The 23065-nt window shown below is 51.6% G+C and overlaps 1 protein-coding gene and 1 pseudogene across 2 annotated transcripts in view; one reads left to right on the top strand and one right to left on the bottom strand.

Moving 5' to 3' along the window:
• Positions 1-1153: 1153 nt before the first annotated feature.
• Positions 1154-23065, bottom strand: part of NR5A1 (nuclear receptor subfamily 5 group A member 1) — a 50175-nt gene continuing 28263 nt past the window's right edge. Inside the window, exons 4-7 of the mRNA XM_083485934.1 lie at positions 14602-14721; positions 13650-13797; positions 2565-5648; positions 1154-2304 (exon numbers count right to left, since the gene is read on the bottom strand). Of these exons, the coding sequence (XP_083342060.1) occupies positions 5401-5648; positions 13650-13797; positions 14602-14721 (516 nt within the window). The 3' untranslated portion in view covers positions 1154-2304; positions 2565-5400. The remainder of the gene's footprint in view (positions 2305-2564; positions 5649-13649; positions 13798-14601; positions 14722-23065) is intronic.
• On the top strand, positions 6511-9404 carry LOC310698632 (U6 snRNA-associated Sm-like protein LSm3; annotated as a pseudogene). Its single transcript has one exon. The product of its transcript is annotated as a U6 snRNA-associated Sm-like protein LSm3 (transcript).

Genomic DNA, 23065 nt, shown 5'->3' on the forward strand with positions numbered 1-23065 from the left:
TCCCAAGGGGGTGTGACTGCACTAAAAGATTGATTTCTTAACGAACACAGAAAGAGACGGGGTGGCGAGATTTGGAAGCCAGGAACACCCACTGGTTCACCATCCCCGCTTCCTGTTGGCTGATGGGAGCTGGGAGTCGTAGGAGCAGGGCTAAGCCACAAGATTCCTGTCCCTGGTGGCGCAGCTCCAGTTTCAACACAGAAACCTTCGTGGGGGAGAGGCAGAGTGGGAGCATCTGTGGCCACAGCACCAGACCCAACCGCCTCTTTCTGCTGCTCTGCCTTCGTATCAACCACCTCCTTTTTGGCCGCAGAGAGGCTTGCCTCTTTCCTGCCCCCACCAAACTCCCAGCGCAGATTTTGTCCCAGACTTCCTTCTGGGAGGAATGTGGGAACCCCCCCACACACACATCCCAGATGGACGCAAGCCAGGTGCCTTATCACAGTCAGCCTCTTCCCCCAGAAACATTTGCCGTGCATCATCTGTGGGAAGAGCTTTCTGCTTCTCCTGCCGGTCCAGGCACTTTCCAGTCCTTGCACTGAAAAAATGGCGGCTCGCATTTTAATTTTGGTGCCCAGGCAAATGCCATTGCAGAAGGCCAGCGTTTCCCACTGAAGCCAATTAGTGCAGGAGACTAATGAGTCTTTAGCTGAGGATTATGGGGAGGGTGGTGTGTGTGTGTGTGTGTGTGTGTGTGTGTGTGTGTGTGTGTGCCTTTCCATACAGAGTCGGCCAACTGTGCATGCCTAAGAATTGCCTCAAGTGTTACATGACTTAGCAAACTCCCCCAAAACTGCTGCTATTCCCAGGCTCACTTGTGAGGACACGATCCGAACATCTTCAGCCCCGGGAGGGCTGTAAATAGCCTGCCTACTATCTGCTGCCAAGAGATGTCCTTCAGAGAGGGAGAGAAATGTGCAGAGACGGGGATCTGGCCCTGCTGGTGGAAACTTCTTGCACCCAAGGCGTTGACCAGCCATATCATGCTCTCATGGCAGGACTCAGCACTGAACCTGTAATGTAATGATAAACAGAGCAGAGTCTCTGAGCAGCTGCGGAGCGCCTTTCTCCACACCGCCCTGAATGGTACCCAACCAAAGATGCAGACTTTTTTGAGGAGGGGAGGAAAAGAAAACATGCACACACAGAGAGCTATAAGTGAATTGAAAAATTTATTGGAATGTCTTATTTGGTAAGATAGTTCACCACTAACCAATGCTCAGAAGGACCTTCTGAGTAAAATGTTGAGAAGGGAGACACTTAAGAGCACTTTTTATTTCAGAAGGGAAAAAAAACATAATACAGGCAGAGCTTGGCACTTCCAAACTGTCTTCTCCAACTCTTTCAAACCAGAAGAGACACACAAAATTAGTCCAAACATTATATGTGGAGCAGAAAATGCAGCAGTGTAATCAAAACCCACGGGGGGGGGGGGGGAATGAAGCGATCACAGCAGCATTGTCAAAGCGTCTGAAGGCTTCTTCATCAAAGGCTCTGCAAAGGTCTGGTGGGAAGGCACACAACAGCCTCACAGCTGCTCCTCCACAGAGCTGTGGCTTGGCTCTGATGGGGCGCCACCAAACCCAGATCAGAGAGGAGCTCCACTCGGTCACAGGGCAAGGGTGGGCGGGCCTGAGTGCTTTCACTCAGAAAAGGGGAGCAAGGAGAAAACAAACACGGAAGGCCTGCCTTCATCTGGTGCAACCTCTGCTATAAAACAACTGAGTCATTCCTGACATTTTATTACTGTTTTCAAAGCAAGAGGAAGAACAAGCAAGTGGAGGGTCCTCTGCATAGAGAAGACGGGGAAATGCTATTGGATGACAAGAGAGAAGGCGGAACTATTCAACACCTACTTTGCCTCTGTCTTCACCCACAAGGAAAGCGATGCCCAACCTGGTGCTAACTGAATCAATGATGTATGGAAGATGCTGCAGCCCAAGATAGGAAAAGAGGTGGTAAGGGAACACCTGGCTACTTCAAATGAATTCAGATCTCCAGGGCCTGATGAGCTGCACCCAAGGGCACCAAAGGAGCTTGCAGATGTGATCTCAGAGTCTCTATCTATGATCTTTGAGAATTCTTGGAGAACAGGTGAGGTCCCTACAGACTGGAGGTGTACCCATCTTCAAAAAGGGGGGAAAGGAAGACCCATGTAACCACTGACCAGTGAGCTTGACATTGATACCAGGAAAGGTCCTAGAACAGATAATTCAACAATCAATCTGTGAGCACTTAGAAAAGGATGCTGTGATTTCTAAGACCCAGCATGAGTTTCTCAAAAACAAGTCATGCCAGACGAATCTACCGTATTTTTCGCTCTATAAGACGCACCAGACCACAAGACGCACCTAGTTTTTGGAGGAGGAAAACAAGAAAAAAAATATTCTGAATCCCAGAAGCCAGAACAGCAAGAGGGATCGCTGCACAGTGAAAGCAGCAATCCCTCTTGCTGTTCTGGCTTCTGGGATAGCTGCGCAGCCTGCATTCGTTCTATAAGACGCACACACATTTCCCCTTACTTTTTAGGAGGGAAAAAGTGAGTCTTATAGAGCAAAAAATACGGTAATTTCTTTTTTGATGGAGTTACAGCATTGGTGGATCCAGGGAATGCTGTGGACATAATATATCTTCATTTCAGTAAGGCTTTTGACAAAGTCTCCCATGATAGTCTTGCAGATAAGCTGGTAAACGTGGGCTGTAGATCTGTAGCTGGTTGACCGACTAAACCCAAAGAGAGCTCACTAATGGTTCCTTACCATGCTGGAACAAAGTGACAAGTGGTGTTCCACAGGGTTCTGTCCTGTTGTTGTTCAACGTCTTTATAAATGACTTGGATTAAGGAATCTGCAGGTGGGGGGGATAGCTAATGCTGCAGACTCAGGATTCAAGATGACTTTAACATATAAAAGAACTAACAAAACTAACAAAATGAATTTCAATAGGGACAAATATATGCTTCCACACTTAGGTAGGAAGAAACAGCTGCACAAATATAAGAGGGGGGCTAAGTAATACATGGGGAAAGGATATATGGGTCTTAGAAGACCACAAGTTTATCATGAGTCAACGGTGTGATGCAGAAGCAAAAAAACCGAAGCTATTCTAGGCTGAGTTATCAGAAGTCAAGTGTCCAGATCAAGGGAAGTCATAGTCCCTCTCTATTCTGCCTTGGTCAGACCACACTGGGAAGACTGCGTCCTGTTCTGGGCTGCACAGTTTAGGAAGGATGTTGACAAGTTGGAACATGTGCAGAGGATGGTGACCAAGATGACACAGGGTCTGGAAGCCAAGCCTTATGAGGAGTGGTTGTTGGAACTGGGTATGTTTAGCCTGGAAAAGAGGAGACTGAGAGTTCACCATCTTCAAATAACTCCAGGGATGTCACATGGAGGACAGAGCAAGTTTGTTTCCTCCAGCTCCAAAGGTTAGGACCCAAACTAATGGATTCAAGTTAGAAGAAAGGATATTCCAACTCAATATCAAGAAGAATTTCCTGACAGTAAAAGCTGCTTGACAGTGGAGCAGACTTCTGTGAGAGATGCTGGACACTTTCTTCCTTGGAGGTATTTAAGCAGAGGTTGGGTGGCCACCTGTCATGTATGATATAGTTGAGATCCCCTGCCCTGCAGGGGGCCGGACTAGATGACCCTTCCAACTTTACAGTTCTAATGTTCTCGGGGGTTCAAGCCATGTTCCAGGAGGGCTCGTACCAAGCCACAGCAGGCCCTCTGGAAGACCAACAAGACTAAACTCCAGATGATCCCAATCAGTAGTTTCATGTAGATGAAAACCAGAGCTCCCCAACTGAAGCAGAGAGTGTTGCCTGCCAGGTAAGCCCAAGCAGACATGGCACAAAAAGAGGTTTTAAGATCCTTGCCTGGATTTAAATATTGAAATTTGAATCAGCCGACATTCAACCGCGTATGGTTGAAATCACACCAGATTAGATGCACATAAGATGCTACTGTCCTGCAGTCCCAGTAGTTGGGGCATAGGATTGGCAAAGGCTGCGGAGCCTCCCTCACAAAAACACTCAAAAAGATATTGCAATACAGTGGTACCTCAGGTTACAGTCGCTTCAGGTTACAGACTCCGCTAACCCAGAAATAGTACCTTGGGTTAAGAACTTTGCTTCAGGATGAGAACAGAAACCGTGCAATGGCAGTGCAGTGGCAGCAGGAAGCCCCATTAGCTAAAGTGGTACCTCAGGTTAAGAACCGTTTCAGGTTAAGAACGGACCTCCGGAACGAATTAGGGTAAGTACGTAACCAGAAGTACCACTGTATGCAGCCTCTTGTCCCAAGCCCCACAAGCACACTGGTGTCTGTGGGTCACACCCTGGTGTGATGCTCCTCAGAAGGAGATGGGGAGGCCCTGTGAGAGGGGTACGTGTGTCTGGGTCTCCATCAAACCACTCGGGGTAGTAAGAGCTGCCTAGGTCATGGGCTGGGCAAGCAGTGATTCTAGCTGGGTCTATTTGTCCAGCCAAAGTAGTGGTTGTGTCCAGCGGCAGACGAAGGAAGACCCCACCCCAGGAAGCACACAGAAAGACGATCTGAGCACCTGCTCCAAAGGTACAACGGCAAAAAATACATTCAGGAAACAAACATCGGTTATCGTATCCTCCCAACGCAGAGTAGAGGCTCAGGGAATGTGATGTGCACGGGAGGGGGAAGAATATATATAGATATATATAGATATATGAATGCAATAAACAGATAACAAAATCAAAATAAAAGGAGCACCTGACTTGCTCAACTCATAGCTGCAAGGCCTCGGAGAAAGGTCTCCCAAAATGAAGCCCCAAGGGGAAGAGGGGCTTCAGTGTATCTGAGGCACAACAAACTCGCTCTCGTGGTGGCCCATGGGCCACAGAAACCATCCTTGTGGCCAACACTACCTGCAGAGGAACAGGTGAGGTGAGGTGCAGGGGCCTTCCAATGGGTAGCTGTGCTGGGCCTTTTTCTCTCTTTTCCCAGCCACCTAGCTAGAGGACCATGCCTGGAGAACAGGTGGAGAGCTTGGGCAGATGCCTCCACTCTCACACACCCTGGGAGAAGACTTCTCTTCCGCCCACTTAGGAAAGCAAACTCCCACCCAGAGTGTCCCCTAAATGGCCTCCAAGGGCAGTCCCCTCACAGCTGAGCCCCATGGCTTTTAGAGAGCGAGAGCCTGGGTCTCGGGAGGAATCACACCAAAAGGCAGGCAAGGGTTGGGCTCTGTAGGAAAGACGGAACGTGGAGAGGTCACCTGTGGGGAGGGGAAGATGAGACACTCACCCTTCCTCCCTGTCACTCGATGCACCCCTCCAATCCTCCCTGCCACCCCCCTTGCCCCTCTGCTGCCAGGAGTCTCTTCCCCAGACGAAAGGGGGACGGAGAGCCTTTCTGGGCGCTCTCAGCTCCGCTTGGCGTGAAGCATCTCAATCAGGAGGTTGTTGCAGGGCACGTCCCCGCTCAGGTGCTTGTGGTAGAGGTACTCCTCCGCTTGCATGCTCAGGGAGCGGATGTCAGACAGCTGCATCAGGAGCTGGCGGAACTTGTCCGTGGCGTGCGGGTAGTTGCAGACGGTGTACTGCATCAGGGCTGCGTGAGCCTTCTCCTGGGCTTCCTTCACCACACTGGAATTCTCCAAGTATTTCACATCTGCAGCGGGGGGGGAGGGGGGGAGGGGAAATAAGGGGGGACATGCGTTGAATGGGGTAACCTCTCTTGAACGGAGGGACTTCCTCCTGGGCGCACAGGCATGGAAGGTGTCCCTTGCAAAGCTTGCACAAGCCATTGGCTGATATCTGCAAAACGGCTGAGGTTGATGGAGAGGCTCACAGGGGAAAAGAGAAAAGGGGACTTGATGGGACCTGACAGAAGCATATACAATTGCATGTGGTGTGGAGAAAGCAGAGTTCCCCCCCCTCCCTCTCGCCTGATGACGCCAGAACTCGTAGACATCCAACCAAGCTAAATGTTGGGAGATTCAGGGCAGAGAAAAGGAAGTAGTTCTTCATGTAGCACAACATTAAACTATGGAACTCCCTCCCACAGGAGGTGGTAAAGGTAAAGGGACCCCTGACCATTAGGTCCAGTCGTGGCCGACTCTGGGGTTGCGGTGCTCATCTCGCTTTATTGGCCGAGGGAGCCGGCGTACAGCTTCCGGGTCACGTGGCCAGCAGGACTAAGCCGCTTCTGGCGAACCAGAGCAGTGCACAGAAACGCCGTTTACCTTCCCACCGGAGCGGTACCTATTTATCTACTTGCACTTTGACGTGCTTTTGAATTGCTAGGTGGGCAGGAGCAGGGACTGAGCAACGGGAGCTCACCCCGTCGGGGGGATTCGAACCGCCGACCTTCTGATTGGCAAGTCCTAGGCTCTGTGGTTTAACCCACAGCGCCACCTGCGTCCCAACAGGAGGCAATGATGGCCACCAATTTGGAGAGCCTTGATGGAGGTTTGGACAAATCCATGGAGGAGGAGGAGTCCGTGGTCAAGAGGCAGTGAGGCTTCTGAATACCAGATGCAGGAAACCACAGGAGAGGAGACCTGCTCTTGTGCAAGGATCCTGCTTGCTGGTTTCCCACAAGCATCTAGTCAGCCACTGTGAGAACAGGACTAGATAGCACATTGGCCTGATCCAGCTAATGGCTCTTCCTACCTTCATAAGCTTCATCTGCCTAGATGAACAAGGACTGACCTTGCCAGCCTAATGCTTTGCAGATGAGCATCAGGCTGGTAAAGGCTATGCGAGAAAAACAAACTGTATCGGACAATCAGTTCTTCTTCTTGCATTATGGTGTTCCCTAAACAAGCCTTCACTTCAAAGCCACTCTGTTGTGTTCCTCTCTAAACACCGGCTGGAGGGATTGGGGCTTAATCTGTTTGGCCTTCCCAGGTGACAGCAGGGCTCAGCTAACATGGAAACCGTGATCCAAGGTGCCTGAAGCAGCTCAGCCAAAAAGCAAGGGGTAGGAGGATGAGAGAGACAGGTGTGAAGGTGTAGCGATAAGCATATCCCTCCTAAGCTGTGCACCTGCCTGAAAATGTGCCTGCTCGTGTACACTGCTCTTGAAAACTCGGCAAAAGCTGCCAGTGCAAGCGCCCTTCCTTGGGCCTGACTTCATCCGCTGAGCGTGGCCACAGGGGCCAAGCAACAGCAGTGGGAGGGGGCTCCAGCTCAATGGTGGGCAGCCACCTGTTCTTGCCACGCTCACAAGGGGGAGATGAGGCTTTTCAAGGCTAACTGGGAAGACACAGCGGGCCACGCTCTGGGGGTGCCACCAAAACCTCTCCTCCCTCCCTCCCACTCCCAACACTCAGCCTAGAACCACAGAATCCTGGCCTCACCTCCCAAAGGGCATTGAAGGGGCTTTGAAATAATGGCGGGCGAGGTGGAGCAGCAAAAAACCACAAATTCTGTAGAAGAGTCCTTGGATCTCATCAGGCTTGGTCTTGATGAATGAATGGATGTGAAAATGAGAACTGACCGAAAACTTCGAGGCAGATTACATGCTTGTGACCAGCACTTAAATAAGATTTTGGGTGATGTTGAGGAGACTGTGACAACAATAGAAATGGATGAAGAAACCTATGAAGAGATTTATAAATCTACCAAAAGGAATGTTTTGATGCTATTTGTCTGAGGAGTTGTACTTGTAGCTCCTCCACGGAGGGTTTGGCTGAAACCATGAAAAAAAATGGTCATCGTTTCAAAAATGTTGGACCTCTGGACACTGTCTTCTGATACCCTTAAACATTAAGATTCCACCCTTAATTCTGAAAGACCATCCAAACCTGATTGTTGTGAAGGCGTAAGATCATTTGGCATATAAGTTGATACAAGGGTTTTTCCCCGAAATAACTTAAGTGCAGGTGTCTTTATGTATCAAATCAGTGGATACAGCCATTTTAGTTGCACTTGCGGCTGCTGACCTTTTTAAAGAAATAAATCTGTTTGGGTTTGGGGTTTTTTGTATGTATGTGTTTATAAGCACTTTTCCCATTTCAGCGGTGGGGCGGGAAGGGCATTGAAGCATTAGAAAAGGTTCGGGAAAGGGCCGTCAGAACGACCAAGGTGAGGGTGGAGCCATGGATGGAGGTTGCAGCCCTGGGGACTTTTTGATTTGGAGAAAAGGTGAGTAAGAGGCAGCGTGGCAGAAGTGTATAAAATGGTGGAAGGCACAGAGGGAAGAGGGAAGTTTTTCTCCCTCTCTCAAAACAAGAGAACTCCAATGAAACTGGAGTGTGCTGGCACTGAAGGACAGCAGAGCTCCGGAGCCTCAGGCAAAGCACATTCCAAGCCCTGAACCTGGGACCTCCTGCAGGTGAAGAAGGTGCTCTCCTGCAAAACGACGGCACTTCCCTTAAAAACAGCAGTGAGATTTCAGTCCTCAGGGTTCTGAAGAAAGGGCTGGTTTAAATACCTCACCCTAAGGCTTGCACACAGTTCCCAGGGGATACAACCGAGCCTAACCACCTGCAACTGAAAACAACAACAACATATTGCTTCCTGCTGCATCCCACCTGGGTAGAATTGTAGGCTGCAGGGTCCTTGGGGCAGGGACCTGCCCTTGTGTCCTCTGTAAAGCAGTTCTGGGTGGCCTGCTGACCTCCAAGCATTGCTGGACACACAGCTCCCATAGTCCCTGACCAAGCTGGCCAGGGCTGATGGCAGTTAGAGGACTGGATGGCTCTCATCCCTATAAAACACTCAGGACTTGCTTCTCTCAGCCGTGCCAAGTTCTGGACCCAGCCCAACTAAAGGCCAACAAGGCCTTCCCAAAAGGTGGAGTGCCAGTATCACAATGGCATTAGACAAATCTGTGGTGCAACACTTCTGGTGCCCTGGCCTCAAAAAGGGATGTGCAACTGGAAAAAGTTCAGAGAAGGGCAACCCAAAGGATGAGGGAACGGCAAAGCTGGATTTAGGGGAGCGCAACCAGTTTCTCTGCACTGGGCGCTGAGCTGAGAGGCCCCGTGGCGAGTGCTGCAACAATGTGAAACGGAAGGCAATGGGGGGGCTGGATTTTGGCATTGCACAGGGCGCCACCGAAATTTGGAAGCCCAAAGTTCACTGGGGATGTAGGGACTCCCCTGTGAAGAAAGGTTGCAGCAATTGGGACTTTTTTGTGTAGAGGAAAAGTGAGAAAGAGGCAGCAGCAACATCAATGCTCATAGAATTACACGTGGCACAGAGAAAGCGGGCAGAGGAAAACTTTTCTTCCTCTCTCCTCACGCCAAAACTCGGGGATAGCCAATGAAGCTGAAAGTTGGAAGATTCAGGACAGATCAAAGAAAATACCGTATTTTTTGCTCTGTAAGACTCACTTTTTCCCTCCTAAAAAGTAAGGGGAAATGTGTATGCGTCTTATGGAGCGAATGCAGGCTGCGCAGCTATCCCAGAAGCCAGAACAGCAAGAGGGATTGCTGCTTTCACTGCGCAGTGATCCCGCTTGCTGTTCTGGTTTCTGAGATTCAGAATATTTTTTTTTCTTCTTATTTTCCTCCTCCAAAACTAGGTGTGTCTTGTGGTCTGGTGCGTCTTGTAGAGCAAAAATATGGTACTTCTTCACACAGAGAAGAGTTTAACTATGGAACTCCCTCCTGCAGGAGGCAGGGATGGCCACCAACATAGACGGCTTTCCAAGAGGATTGGAACGACATCTGGAGACCACAGGTGGAGAACCACTGTATCAGCCTTTCTCAACCTGTGGGTCCCCAGATGTTGTTGAACTACAACTCCCATCACCCCTCGCTAGCAAGGCCAGAGCTCAGGGATGGTGGGAGTTGTAGTCCAACAACATCTGGGAACCCACAGGTGGAAACAGCAGGAGGGGAGAGGGCACTCTCTGGCACTTGGCTGCTGCTTATGGGTTTCCCATAATGGGTGTCTCACTGGCCACTGGGAGAACAGACTGCAGGTCTGGGAGGGCCATGGGCCCCATCCTGCCTCGGGGCTTTTTCCACGTTCCCCTGACCTGGGCCTTGTGCTTAGCACCTGAGGTGCTGACTGCCTGCTTTCATTTCTGAGTCACTGCTGGGATAATCAGGCACGCAATTATGGAATCTCTTCATCTGCATAACATTATCGTGGTTTTCGTTTCCAGGAGAAAGAGGGGGAGGGGGACACGCAGCCCTCACACTCGCACACCCTAGAAGTTACGCTGCTGAAGCCTTCTCTTCCCTACCACCCCACCCCCCCACCCCCCACACACACTTTGAGGTGGAGCAACAATAGAGGGCTCATCTTGATCAACTCACCTGGTTTGCAGAAGAAACCCTATTCACGGTTTAATTGAATATTTGAATAATCTTTTCATTCCTGCAAGGCATAAAGAATGTTGTCCAAATAACATCGACGCGCTCCATTGAGAGAGCGGCTGCAAAGATTCCGTCCTGTGACAAAAGCCGCCCCACACACAGGCGGAGCTGCCGGGACAATTTCTATGCCCTCAAGAGTTCTTTGCATTCAGCGCCGCTTTTGTCTGCTGGAGGCTTCTGATAAATTGCAATCGCTTAAGGGAATGCAGGCGCATAAAAGCCGCTCTTGCTGCGCATCCCCTCAAGTGGCTGGCTGGAGAATGGAAGTCAGGCGGGCGCGTGTGGAGGGGGGGGGTCAATCCATTAAGCTTCTATTAAGCCCTTCTGGAGAACAAAGCTAACCTGTGCCGTCCCTCATAAATATTGCTGTTCAGAGAAGCCCTAATTTTAATTAAACCTCTTTTACCTGCTCAGGAGAAAAATCTATTTAGACTCAAATGGCGCCCTTTCCTCCCCGCTCTCGCACGCCTGTGTTTGTGCATGCACACACACACACACAAATACACACATACACACAGATGCCAAGTGCAGATTGTGAGCTGGAGGGAGAGAGAGAGAGAAGACATTCTTTTCTTCAGGGCAAATACAGCCGGCATATATAAGCGAGGAGGTGGCAGCTCCCGTACAGCCGAGGGCACACGGCTTGCAGCATAATCGGCACCACGCTCAGAGAGGGAAGTTGGGCACGGGGCATGGGCAGAGGGCAACCTTTTGTTCCTGGTTTTCTTCGGGGAAGGAGAAAAGCTTCCACACCGGCAGCTGGAAGTTTTAACGCAATGCGCAAAAAGGGAAGGGAAGGCATCGTGGAGGTGGGGGGGGGGGATGTCCTTTGCCGCAAAGCCAAAGAGAAACACCAGTTGCTGAAAACCCAGAGGAGGCCAGAGTGCGCTGGCATTCAGGTCCTGCCTATGAGCTGCCCATGGGGGCATCTGTGAGACCAGGGTTCTGGACTCCATGGGACCCCTCGGGCCTGACCCAATGGCAGCGCTTGTCTTGTATGCTCTGAAGAAGATCATTTGACCCAGAATTCTTCTGGAAGGAGTAAAGGAAGCCCTTCCTCACACAGTGTATGGTTAAACCATGGATCTCTCTCCCCCAGGACAGCCACCAACTTAGATGGCTTTAGAAGAGGACTGGAAAAAGTCCTGGAGGAGGAGGAGGAGGAGGAGGAGGAGGAGGAGGAGGAGGAGAGGGCTATCAAAGGCCACTAGTCACAATGGTTATGCTCCACTTCCACCGTCAGAAGCAGAGGGGTCTCTGCCTTCCAGTTGTGTGGAGAGAACCCTGTTTGCTGCCTTTGCTCAGTTCCGGAGCTTGAAACCTTGCTCTCTTTGGGAGTGGGGACGGCTGCAGTTCCTGTCGCTTTGCACCTTGTGGCTAAGGGACAAGGCAGGGAATTGGTGGTATTTAGAATCTTTTGAGTGTGTTAAATCTGAAGCAGCCAAACCTGCAATGTTCTCTTGCCTGTTTATGGAGCTTTGAGTTCAAGATCAAGGAGCTGGAAGAGCTGCGTGTGTCTAGACCAGTTCTTAATTTCCATTATTGCTCAAGTTGCAACCTTTAGCTGGCGGTTCTGACTTCCATACCCCGGTCTCTTGACCACTGCAGAAAGTGTCCCTAGAGGGATGCTGTACGGAATGACGCATGGAACGGTTTCACTGCTGGGCCACTCTGTGGCTGGGTCATAACTGGCTGAGGGGAGGCAGGTCCATAGCTAGGGGGTGGTGAGGTGGGCCCCCGCCAGGCGTGCAAGCAATGGGGGGGGGCAAAATCAGCTTAAAATATGTCCATAAATATAAATATTGATTATTGCCTCATAAGAATAGAGGGTGAACTGAATGGGGGGATGGAGGAGAGGTGGAAAGAAGAGCTAATTTGTCCGTGGCTCGGTTCTGTACGGTTCTGCCAGAGGCGCAAGATCACCTAGCAGCTATAGCTCTGGCAGGAGGGAAGAGTGTTGATGTGCTCAAGCCCTGGTTGTGGTTTTTCCACCAGGGCACCTGGCTGGACAATGTGGAAACAGGAGGTTGCCACTGGTCTCATCCAGCCTCGATTTATGCAAAATAAAGAGGCTTGATTTGCATTCAGGTTGCACAATTCAGGTACAGAATCCCGGGCAGGTTTTAGGCATGAAACTGGCAAACACAGCATTTGCCGGAAGGAGGAAACTTTTCTTAACCTTTTTTCCCAAGAGGAGCCTGGACTACAGCTTTGGCAGACATCCAGGAAGGATACTGCTGCTGGTGTCATTTCCCTCAGAGAAGTGCAGCGCTGAGCACTTCCACAGAACAGGCAGAAGCTCTGCGTTTCAGTCGCTGGGTTCAGCTGCCAAATGGCATTCTATGGGTAGAGGCTGGGATAAAGCAGCAAGTCTGAGACCCCAAAGAGCAGCAGCAGCTGCCAGTCAGTGTAGGCAATGCTGGGCCGGACAGACCAACAGCCTGAGACTTCAGCACTAACTTCCCAGTGCAGAAACGGTCACTGCTTGACCCCTGCCGCCCCAGGGCTGGTGCGCACCCTTGCAGGCCTAGCAGAGGCAGTCAATACCAGCCTCAACCACTGCTGGTGCAACCATTTGTAGGAGAGGTTGTGGAGGGGGCGGAAGTGTCGCTCACACCCACACAGGCGGCCCTGCTCCACTGCCATGCACGGGGGAGGGGGGGAGGCAAGGCTGCCTGAACTGGTGCAAATCAACTTCTGAGCAGAAAGAAGGGGTCTTTGGGGGCAGGGATCAGAGGCAGGTACCAGTCAAGACAAAACTGACTCCTTTGCAGACCGCACTCCCACATTTCCCTGTCAAGGTCAGAAGTTGTGCACAGTTCCTCTGGGCGATAGGCAGGGCTGTAATCTCCAATGGCTGACCACATTTGAGGCTGTCCCTGAATTCTTCGGGACACAAACACAGATGAACAGTAACTGCTTCATGGCCTCAGCTCTCAACAACACGCTCAAGGAGACTGCCAACATCCATGTTTTTGGAAAGGCCTGTCCAGCAATGTTCCAGTTTACCAGTTGCTGGAGGCCGCAAGAGGTCAGGGGTGGGGCCCTCATTGCTTAAGCCCTGCTTGCCTGGGCACTGTGAGAGGAAGAGGCTGGACTCCGTGGGCCTGTTCCAGCAGCCATGCTCTTAAAGCATCCTTCTGGCAGTAGGGAGAAAGCAAAGACAAAGGGGGCTTCCAGCCCCATCCGCCAGACAGACGAACCCACAAGCAAGCCAGTCTCCTCCAAACACCTCTTGTGGTTGAGATCTCAGGGTGGGAGGGGGCTCTCCATGGCAGCCCCTGTTTGCTCTTCCCGGGTCCCTCGCTGCCCCACCCACGCCCCTCGGCACTTACCAAGGCTGAAGAGGATGAGGAACTTCAAGCAGACAAACTCCTGCCTGTCCACCTGGAGAGAATGGAAGTGAAGCACCAGCTGATGTGCTCTCAGCATCAAGTTGTTCAGGATGGATCCCGCCTGCATGGTAACGGTCGACATGTTCACCTGGAAGAAAGGGGAGGTGGGCAGGGCTCAGGACCCCCGAAAAGTACCATCTTGTCAGGGGAACAAGGAGGTTCAAGAGCTGGGCGGTGGGGGACGGCCTCCACCAGAAAGACTTTTGAGCAAGCAGCTGTTAAGGCAGCAGTTAATGGGCTGAGTTGTTGACTAAATTACAAGAAATATGGTTATATCTGGGTGCTGGCTGTACACAGAAGGATAAGTAATAACGACCAAAGTCTAACTAGCCAGGCGATCCAACGCAGGCTGACTCACAAGTGATGTCCCTTAGCATCCCATAAGGCTTCCTCTGAAGTAAGTGTGCAGAGAACTGCAACCCAAAGTCTAAATATGTGCAATGGAGTACTTGCAAAGTCTCTTCCCCCACCCCCGGCCTCTATCTCCCTCTGCCGTGGGGCAGGGGACCTGTGTCCTCTTACACTCTGTACGTTCCTGGCAAGTCATCGTTCTTATCTACCCACAGCAATAACAGCTCTCCATATCTGCTGTTTTTTATGTAGCCAAAACTGTCCCAGCCATGCTTGGTGGTGGTGGTGGGATTTTGGGGCGGAAGACTGTAGAGGGAATGCCCCCACACACACACACCCAAAAAACCCAGATGCCCAGTGGGCAAAGAAGGCTGACCAACATTTGGGGGTGGGGGCGATGAGACAAGGGGGGTGGGCATGGGGAAAGGAAAGGAAGTGGCCAGAATCCCGAGCAACAGCAGTGGCACTTCGCGCGACGACATTTTGCTGCAGCGTTTCTGAGCAGGACCATTGCGGAACCTGCAGACACTCGTGCCTTTACCTCCTGGCCTGTCACCAGCAGGATGCTGTGCTCCTTCCCATGATGCACTTGGCGGAAAATGTAGTCAAAGACCAGCAGTTCGCTCCAGCAGTTCTGCAGCAGCTTCATCTGGTCCCCCACCTGGGAGGAAGAGGAGGAGGAGGAGGAGAAGGAAACAGCTGAGAAGCTTCCTCCAAAGAGGATTTTGTAATAGCAATAATAATAATAATAATAATAATAATAATAATAATAATAATAATAATAATGGCATTTGTATATCATCCTTCATCCGAAAATCTCTTGGCAATTCACAACATAAAAATACTAAATGAGAACACAAAATACATTTTAAAAAAACTAAAGAACAAACCAATAACCTTCCTCCCACAAAGACATTTAAAAGGACATAGAATGCCTGGCTGAAGAAAAACATTTTCACCCGACCCCTAAAGATACAGAACGCAGGCGCCAGACAAGCCTCCCTGGGGAGATTATCCCACAAATGGGGAGCCACTGCAGAAAAGGCCCCGTCTCGTGTTGCCACCTTCTGGACCTCTCATGGAGGGAGCACACTGAGAAGGGCCTCAGAGGATGATCTTGGGGTCCAGGCTAGTTCGTGTGGGAAGAGGCAGCCCTTGAGGTCCTTGAGGTCCTGCAATCCTGAGCCATTCAGGCTGTAGAGGCCGAAACCAGCACTTTGAACCAGGCCTAGAGACTAAATGGCAGCCAGGGCCACTGGGTCACCCTCAGTGTAACACACTCAAATGGTCTCATCCCAGTGAGCGCAACCTGGTCACCAAATTCTGCACCAGCTTAAGTTTCCAAACCATCTTCAGAGGCTGAACTATGCATAGACAACAGAAGTTAGGCTTTCCCCGTCCAGATAAGGACATAGCTGGCCACCAGCCAAAGCTGATGGAAGGCGCTCCATACTACCAAGGCCACCTTAGCTTCAGGTGACAGCAGAAGGACCCCAAGCTACATACCTGCTCCTTCAGAAGGCGTGTGACCCCATCAAGAGCAAGAATCTGACTGGAGTTCTCCACTCATGTTCAAGCCACTTCCTAGCTTGTTTCCTAAGCCAGGTGGGCTCCATGAAGGAGGAGAAGGAACTCCGGGGAATTTGTGTCAATGGTCTTAGTCATTCAGATATTCCGGGGCTTTGACAAGAGTGGCATGACCTTCAACATGCAGAGCAGATGTTTTGCCACTGAGCTGGGGTCCTTTCCATGTCCGGATTCTGCTAGGTGTTAAACGAGAGGCCACAGGGCTATGCATCTGATGTAAGGACTCTTAGAATCATAGAATGATAGAGTTGGAATAGACCACAAGGGCCATCGAGTCCAACCCCCTGCCAAGCAGGAAACACCATCAGAGCACTCCTGACATATGGTTGTCAAGCCTCTGCTTAAAGACCTCCAAAGGAGGAGACTCCACCACACTCCTTGGCAGCAAATTCCACTGTCAAACAGCTCTTACTGTCAGGAAGTTCTTCCTAATGTTTAGGTGGAATCTTCTTTCTTGTAGTTTGGCTCCATTGCTCCGTGTCCGCTTCTCTGGAGCAGCAGAAAACAACCTTTCTCCCTCCTCTGTGTGACATCCTTTTATATAATTGAACATGGCTATCATATCACCCCTTAACTCCTCTTCTCCAGGCTAAACATGCCCAGCTCCCTTCTCTCACTTTATAGGCAGGGCCCCAGGACTTCAGCAAGACCTACTGAGGATGCCTGCCCACCAGGCACCCTGTAACCCCCCCCCCCACCAGCTGAGCACACTGATAGGTGCCTTGTGGCTACACACAGCCACTTTTTAAAAATTTTGCACACAGCACCTGACCTAACACCATTCTGGGATCTTTCAAAGGCACCTAAGAACCAGAGGTGCTTAGAAGGCTGGTCCCCACAGCCAGGTAAGCCCACCTGACAGAGAAAGCCACCCACCAGCAAACACTTGGGCCCCACTTAAAACCTGGAGCCAGCCCTGCCATAACTCCATGGGGCAGATGCAAAGTGTCCTTCAGTGGCTTCTAGGTCAATTATCACCAACCTGCTAGTGTAAAAGGTTAAAGCTGTGCCAGTTTAACATATATTTAAGCCTTAAAATATATTTAAGGAACGTGGGTGGCGCTGTAGTCTAAACCACAGAGCCTAGGGCTTGCCGATCAGAAGGTTGGCGGTTCGAATCCCCACAACGGGGTGAGCTCCCGTTGCTCGGTCCCTGCTCCTGCCAACCTAGCAGTTCAAAAGCACATCCAAGTGCATGTAGATCAATAGGTACCGCTCCGGTGGGAAGGTAAATGGCGTTTCCGTGCGCTGCTCTGGTTTGCCAGAAGTGGCTTAATCCTTCTGGCCACATACCTGGAAGCTGTCTGCAGACAAACGCCGGCTCCCTCAGCTTATAGAGTGAGATGAGCATGCAACCCCAGAGTCGTCCGCGACTGGACCTAACGGTCAGGGGTCCATTTACCTTTACCTTTAAGCCTTAATTGTCGCTGAGTAATTATTGCATCTCCTTGCCATTCTGCTCCCACCATACCGCTTCCCCCAACTAAGATTTCAATTCAGGCACCTGGTAGAGTGAGTTGGAGTCGCAGCAATACATTTCTTGGCCTTTAAGGTTCCACAAGAGTTTCCGATTGTTCCCCCAAGTCACAACTTTGCCCGCCGCCTTCTAGACTTGCAGGATTCTGGAAATTGAGCCCGGGACATCCTGCAAGTGTCTCACTGGGCCAAGTGCTTGTGTGAACAGGACAGAGCCAGGGCTCTCCAATCCGCAGGGCTGAACAGCACTTGGGGACACAGGTTGACAAACCATCAAAAGATTTATGGCTTTATCTGCCGTGGCAAAAACAGTCCCTTGCTGCAACTTTTTTAATGGGCAAATTTATTAGGACACCAGCTTCTGTGGGTCAGCATCTGGGGCAGGCCTCCAGGGCCAGGGCCCCACTCCGCAGAGGGGCCAGGAGGGGCTCCCAGAGCCAGTTAGCAGGTCGGACAAGGAGCTGGGAGGCCAGGCTTCTAATCCCTGCTCCCCCATGAAGCTCCCCTGGGGGGGGCAGCCTCTGCCTCTCAGCAGCCTAGCCTACCTGGCAGGGGTGCTTTGTGGGTGAGAGCCTTGAGCTCCTTGGAGGAACAGGGGGGACATGACTGCAGGGAGTAAGGGCAGCAAAGCGCTTTTTGGAAAGTAGGGCAGACCCACTGAGGAACATTGGGCCAGTCGCTGCTTCTCAGCCTAGCCTACCTCAAAGGGTTGTTGTGAGGATAAGAACGCAGGCGAGGAAGACACACAGAGTCCATGTGCCCTGCTTGAGCGCCTTGGAAGGAAGGAAGGCAGGAAGGAAGGAAGTACAATGAATTGTTTCAGCCTCCCTACCTCCTCCTCAGGCTCCAGGGGCAGTTTGTGGAGGCAGCTCAGCAAGGCTGGCTTTGGGGACCCCGCCCCCAGCCCCAGCGGGAGAGCACAAAGCAAGCAGAGCCCCAGCGGGAGAGCACAATGGCTGCTTGGCTCACCAGCGCTCTTATCTGAATCCCCCTGGCGTCTCGCCCAGTTCTCAACACAGTGTCTTGCTGGGCGCATCCCCCGTCCCTGAGGGAGGGAGAAGCACCCCGTTGTTTGCACACAAAAAGGCCAGTGTCTCTCGGGAGGCGGCTGTCGATACATGTTGCCCTCCGGGACACAGCATGTGCTCCTCCAGCAGCGTGAAGGAATGCTGAGTGGAAGGAACCGGCTGTTAGGGAAACCCCCACTTCACTCCCCGGTGCCAACGGGGTGCCCTCTCCCCCTCACCTGCGTGCCCAGGAAGGACGGAGGCAGGTTGCAGAGAAGGGGGGGGTGCTGCATTGCTAAATCCACAGCAGTCTTGTGGAGGTTTGGCGGTGCAGAGGACACCTCCAAGGATCTCCACCTGGTGGCTTCCACAAGTTGTATACTCTCTCACACCCAGCCAGGAGGATAATCATCATAATGCCGTCTTACGTGGTGTGACGCTGTGGTCTAAACCACAGAGCCTAGGGCTTGCCAATCAGAAGGTTGGCGATGCGAATCCCTGTGACAGGGTGAGCTCCCGTTGCTCAGTCCCTGCTCCTGCCAACCTAGCAGTTCGAAAGCACGTCCAAGTGCAAGTAGATCAATAGGTACCACTCCGGCGGGAAGGTAAGCAGCGTTTCCATGCGCTGCTCTGGTTCGCCAGAAGCGGCTTAGTCAAGCGGTCTGTGGACAAACACCAGCTCCCTCAGCCCATAGAGCAAGATGAGCGTGCAACCCCAGAGTTGTCCGCGACTGGACCTAACGGTCAAGGGTACCTTTACCTTTACCTTTACCCTACAGGACTGTGGAAAGGATGACTGCCTTGTACTCAGTCAGAGCGCTGGTCCACTTGGCACACCCAGCATACCCTGACTGGCAGCCCTGGCTCTCCAGGGTCTCAGGCAGGGGGTGACCCCAGCCCTACCTGGAGATGAGGCCACTGGGGATTGAACAGGAGAACTTCTGCATGCAAAGCAGGTGTTCCACCCCTGGAGTTGTGGCCCTTCCTCTGTCAAGACTTGCAAGATGCGTTTTGGATATATGAAACACCCCCAAAAACACTTCGGGGCCTCTCCAGACCAGGGACGGGGACACACACACACACACACACACACACACACACACACTGTCGGGTGTGTTCTGCAATAGTAATAGCTCATTAGTGGTGGGCTTGTTCTGGACATAGTTCTCCCAAAGTTCCCATAATGTTGACACCTGGAGGGGCATCTCTTGTGTTATAGCTCAACAAAAGTGGGACAAAACAAACAAATAAGCAAATGGGAGCGTTTGTGGTATGCAATGTTGCAGGATTTCAGCAGGAAGTTATGGGACAGGCACTGATTGGAAAGGAAGCAGTTTGCACCTGCAAACGTTTCAGTGAGGACACACAGCACCAAGTATATAGCAAGATTGCCCACAAGCTCCCAGATGCCTCCATGAGGAGGGCAGGTCATCACAAACACATCCCCACTGACCAAGGCGGCTGCCAGCGCAGCCAAGCCAGGGGTTCAGCTTCTCCAGGGACACCACCCGCAGAGAACAGTCTTCAGTCTAGGAGCCAGAAGTGAAACTGAGGCTGGATGGGTGAGTGTCAGGGGGCGCACCCCCACACACACACACACACTAAAAAGGAACACTTCAGTAAGCAGGGCAGTTTATTATCAGTTTAGTTTACGTACTTAGATAATTGTGAATTGTCCCATTGTATAGTTCTCTGGGCAAAGCAGAATAAAAAGTTTCTTCCAACCCCCCCAAAAGGGTTCAGCTGAAACACAGGACAGTCGAAAATACTGCAGTAAAATCCAAAATGCAACAGAGAAAGTAAAACTGACTCCCAATCAAGCTTGTCAAAGTCCCAAAAGCTCTGGGCAGTGTCAGTTTGGACATTATGCCCTTCCCTCATTTCCCCCTCTGCCCCACAAAAGAGAGCTGCTTGCTGCCTTGCCCCTCTTTCAAGCTCCCCTCAGTCCACCTGCTTCCCCAAAATGTTGCTACTCTCCTGCAGCAGACACCTTGACAGTGTTGGCAAAAGCGAGCAGAGCATTTCATGGACCGTGAAGATGCACACACACACACACACACACACACACAGCCCTACACTTCCTCCCGAGAGCTCAGGCTTCTGCACCCATTGAGCAAGGCACTTATAATAGAAAAAAGACAGATGTGGAAGGAGGGAAGCAGAGGACGCCGGGGTTCCCCAGCAGAGAGTGGCAATAAAGCAGGAGCCGGGAGAAAAGAAAAGCTTTTTATAGGGTTTGCACACTTACCCTGAGAGAGATTGCTCAGGGAATGGGAGGTGGAGTTGCAGGAGACTTCCAGGACTCAACATTCCTGCCTCACCCAATGCATAATCCCGGGAGCTGCCCCACTCAAGCAGTTCCTGTTGCTAGCAATGTCTATGCGCTCCTTATTTGCAAAGACGTTAATTACACCTGCCCACCTAACAAACCTAGAGGGGAAGTAGGCTCCCGTTGTTGCCATTTTGCAGATGAGCAACTGAGAATGAGGGCAGCAGCGGTTGAACCTGCAGCCAGCCTTCCCAGACCTCAGAGACTACCACTTTCTCTTTCAACCTTGCCTAGGGGGTCTCCTCTTCCCTCCCTGTCCTACAAGGGTGTAAGCAAAGCACTATCTCCCCACAGGGTGCAAACAAAGCAATACCTGTTTCAAAGTGTGTGCATGGTGCAAACAAGGAAGAAATGAACATGAACAAAGTGCAATTCCCACAGTCTCTTTTTGTCATGAGATCACCCCCTTTGCACATGCAGACTGGGAGTTTGCTTTAGGGACCTCCATGCTAACGGCCAAGGCACGGATCTCGTCCAGGAGACCTAAGCAGAGACAGATCACACCAATCAAAATATGGTGCCAGTGGAGTCCGCTGCTTGATGGTGTTAGGCAATGAACCTCGGTTCACAAAGAGTCAGTTCTAACTGCTAGGAAAGGCAGAGTTTCTCCACACCCCTGACCCACCAATTATCAACAGCAGCCAAAAAGAGGTATAATCCGTGTGTGTGTGTGTGTGTGTGTGTGTGTGTGTGTAGGCTAGTGGGGAAAGGAGAAGGGCTTTTAATTGTCTTCACAAACCTTCATAACAGCAGGATGCAATGTGGGCTGGGACTTCACTGCTCGAAGCTGACAATTAACTCCTTGGTAGTTACAGAAAGTGTCTTTTCTGGCACCAAAGCTTTCCAAGAGGAATTGGGGTGGGGGGTGAGAGACACCTACAAGCCCGTGTCCCTCTGGCCGATGACCTTTGGTGCGCAGCGCTCCACCACAAAGAGCACTGGTCCCAAGTAGCTATTTAGAGGTGCAAATTGTTTCAAGGCCTGCGTAATGTGCCTGGCTTGTGCAAGAAGGGTGCCGCAGAGTTCAGGGAGTGCAGAGGGAATGGGTTCCTTGAACTGCAAGTGGAACAGGCCAAGGACACCAGAAGGACATCCAGCTCTCACGCTGGACAACCAGGTGGCTCTATTGGTAAACCAGCAGGCAGGATTCCATCACAGCCGCCCTCTGCCCCCTCCTGTGCCAGTTTCCAGCAACTGGCGTTCAGAAGCACTCCTGCCTCCGACTGCGGAGGCAGCGCAGAGCCATCGTGGCACGTGGATGTCAACAGGCCTCCTATCCATGAACCAAGAACTCCAGGAGATTTGAAGACCTCAAGCCAAATTTTTCCATGCAGGTCACCAGGAGGGGTTTGAACACACCAGTTTTGCCTCTGTGTGTTGGAAGACGTGCAGTCTCTGCCAGAGGCAGGTTTAGGGGAGCGGGACCAGTTCAGTTGCGCTGGGCGCAGAGCACCGTTGGGGACACTGCAACTATGATTTAGAAGGGAGGGAGGCAGAGGGGTGCAGAATTTGGGCATTGCACAGGTCACCCGTTGCCTCTGCTCCCAAGCCAAGGAGAGCCCTGTGGAGCTTGGGGCTGCCAACTGCTTCCAGTGCCCTTGCTTCTGCGCCATTGAGAGCAGCCACAAAAAGGGGGGAAGGCAGAGGAGAGGGAGAGGCTCTCCCAACCCCCTGTTCCCCAAGCCAGGTGCTGTTGCCTCATCTTAAAAAAGGACAGTGTAGAGTTGGGGTGTGTGGCATGTTAGGGGAGGGGCAGTACCTCAGGTGGGGGGAACACATGATGCTCCTTCTGAGGTAGCCCACCCCCCTCTGGTCCCCACCCTGCACTCAGCTCTCAACTGTGGGTCCCAGAAGCTGCCAGCATGAGACAGGAGCCACAGGCCCAGCAGCAATGGCCTCGACGGCCCGGCTAAACCAAGTGAGGGGAGCCGATGGGTTTCAAACCCTCAGTGAGTTATGAACTTCCCCTGCGTGCGAAGACAAGGTTCTCACGCATTGAGCAGATGAGACCAAGAGCAGGTCCAACGGTCAAGAAGGCAGTTTCTGCCTGCGCTGCAGAGGAAAGTGAGGGGCAGGTGGGGCTTGTCCACCTGGGAAGGGAGCCCATCTAGGAGAAGGAAAACTGACCTTAAAACTCTGCTGCCTTGCAAGATATCTTTGGGAGGGGAAAAGGCTAAGGAGCAAACCCGACACAAATGTGGAGTGTGGCTCTTTGCATGCCTCCATCAAGCCACTCTTACACTTAAGCTGGTGTCAAACGTCTTGCTGTGCTCTCCTTTGGAAGCAGGCTGAGCGCATCATCTGAGCAGCCCAGGACCTCCAGACACACTGCCTGGGTTTGCACCCCGGGGAGGTCACTGCTAAAAAGCAGCGGCTTGCCTTCTCGAGACAGATGGATGCCAACCACAAGGTGGGAAAGGTGCAGAAAAGGGCAACCCGAAGGACAGATTGGATGGAGTGACTTGCCTATGAAGAAAGGTTGCAACTTTGGAGACTTTGAAGAGAAAAGACTTTGGAAACTTTGGAGAGAAAAGGCAAGTCAGAAGCGTCACGACGAAAGCTTATAAAATCACACATGGTGTGGAGGAATGCCAATGAAGTTGAAT

This window comes from Podarcis liolepis (genome assembly GCF_965112155.1).
Source record: "Podarcis liolepis genome assembly, chromosome: Z".
In the NCBI taxonomy this organism is placed as follows: Eukaryota; Metazoa; Chordata; class Lepidosauria; order Squamata; family Lacertidae; genus Podarcis; species Podarcis liolepis.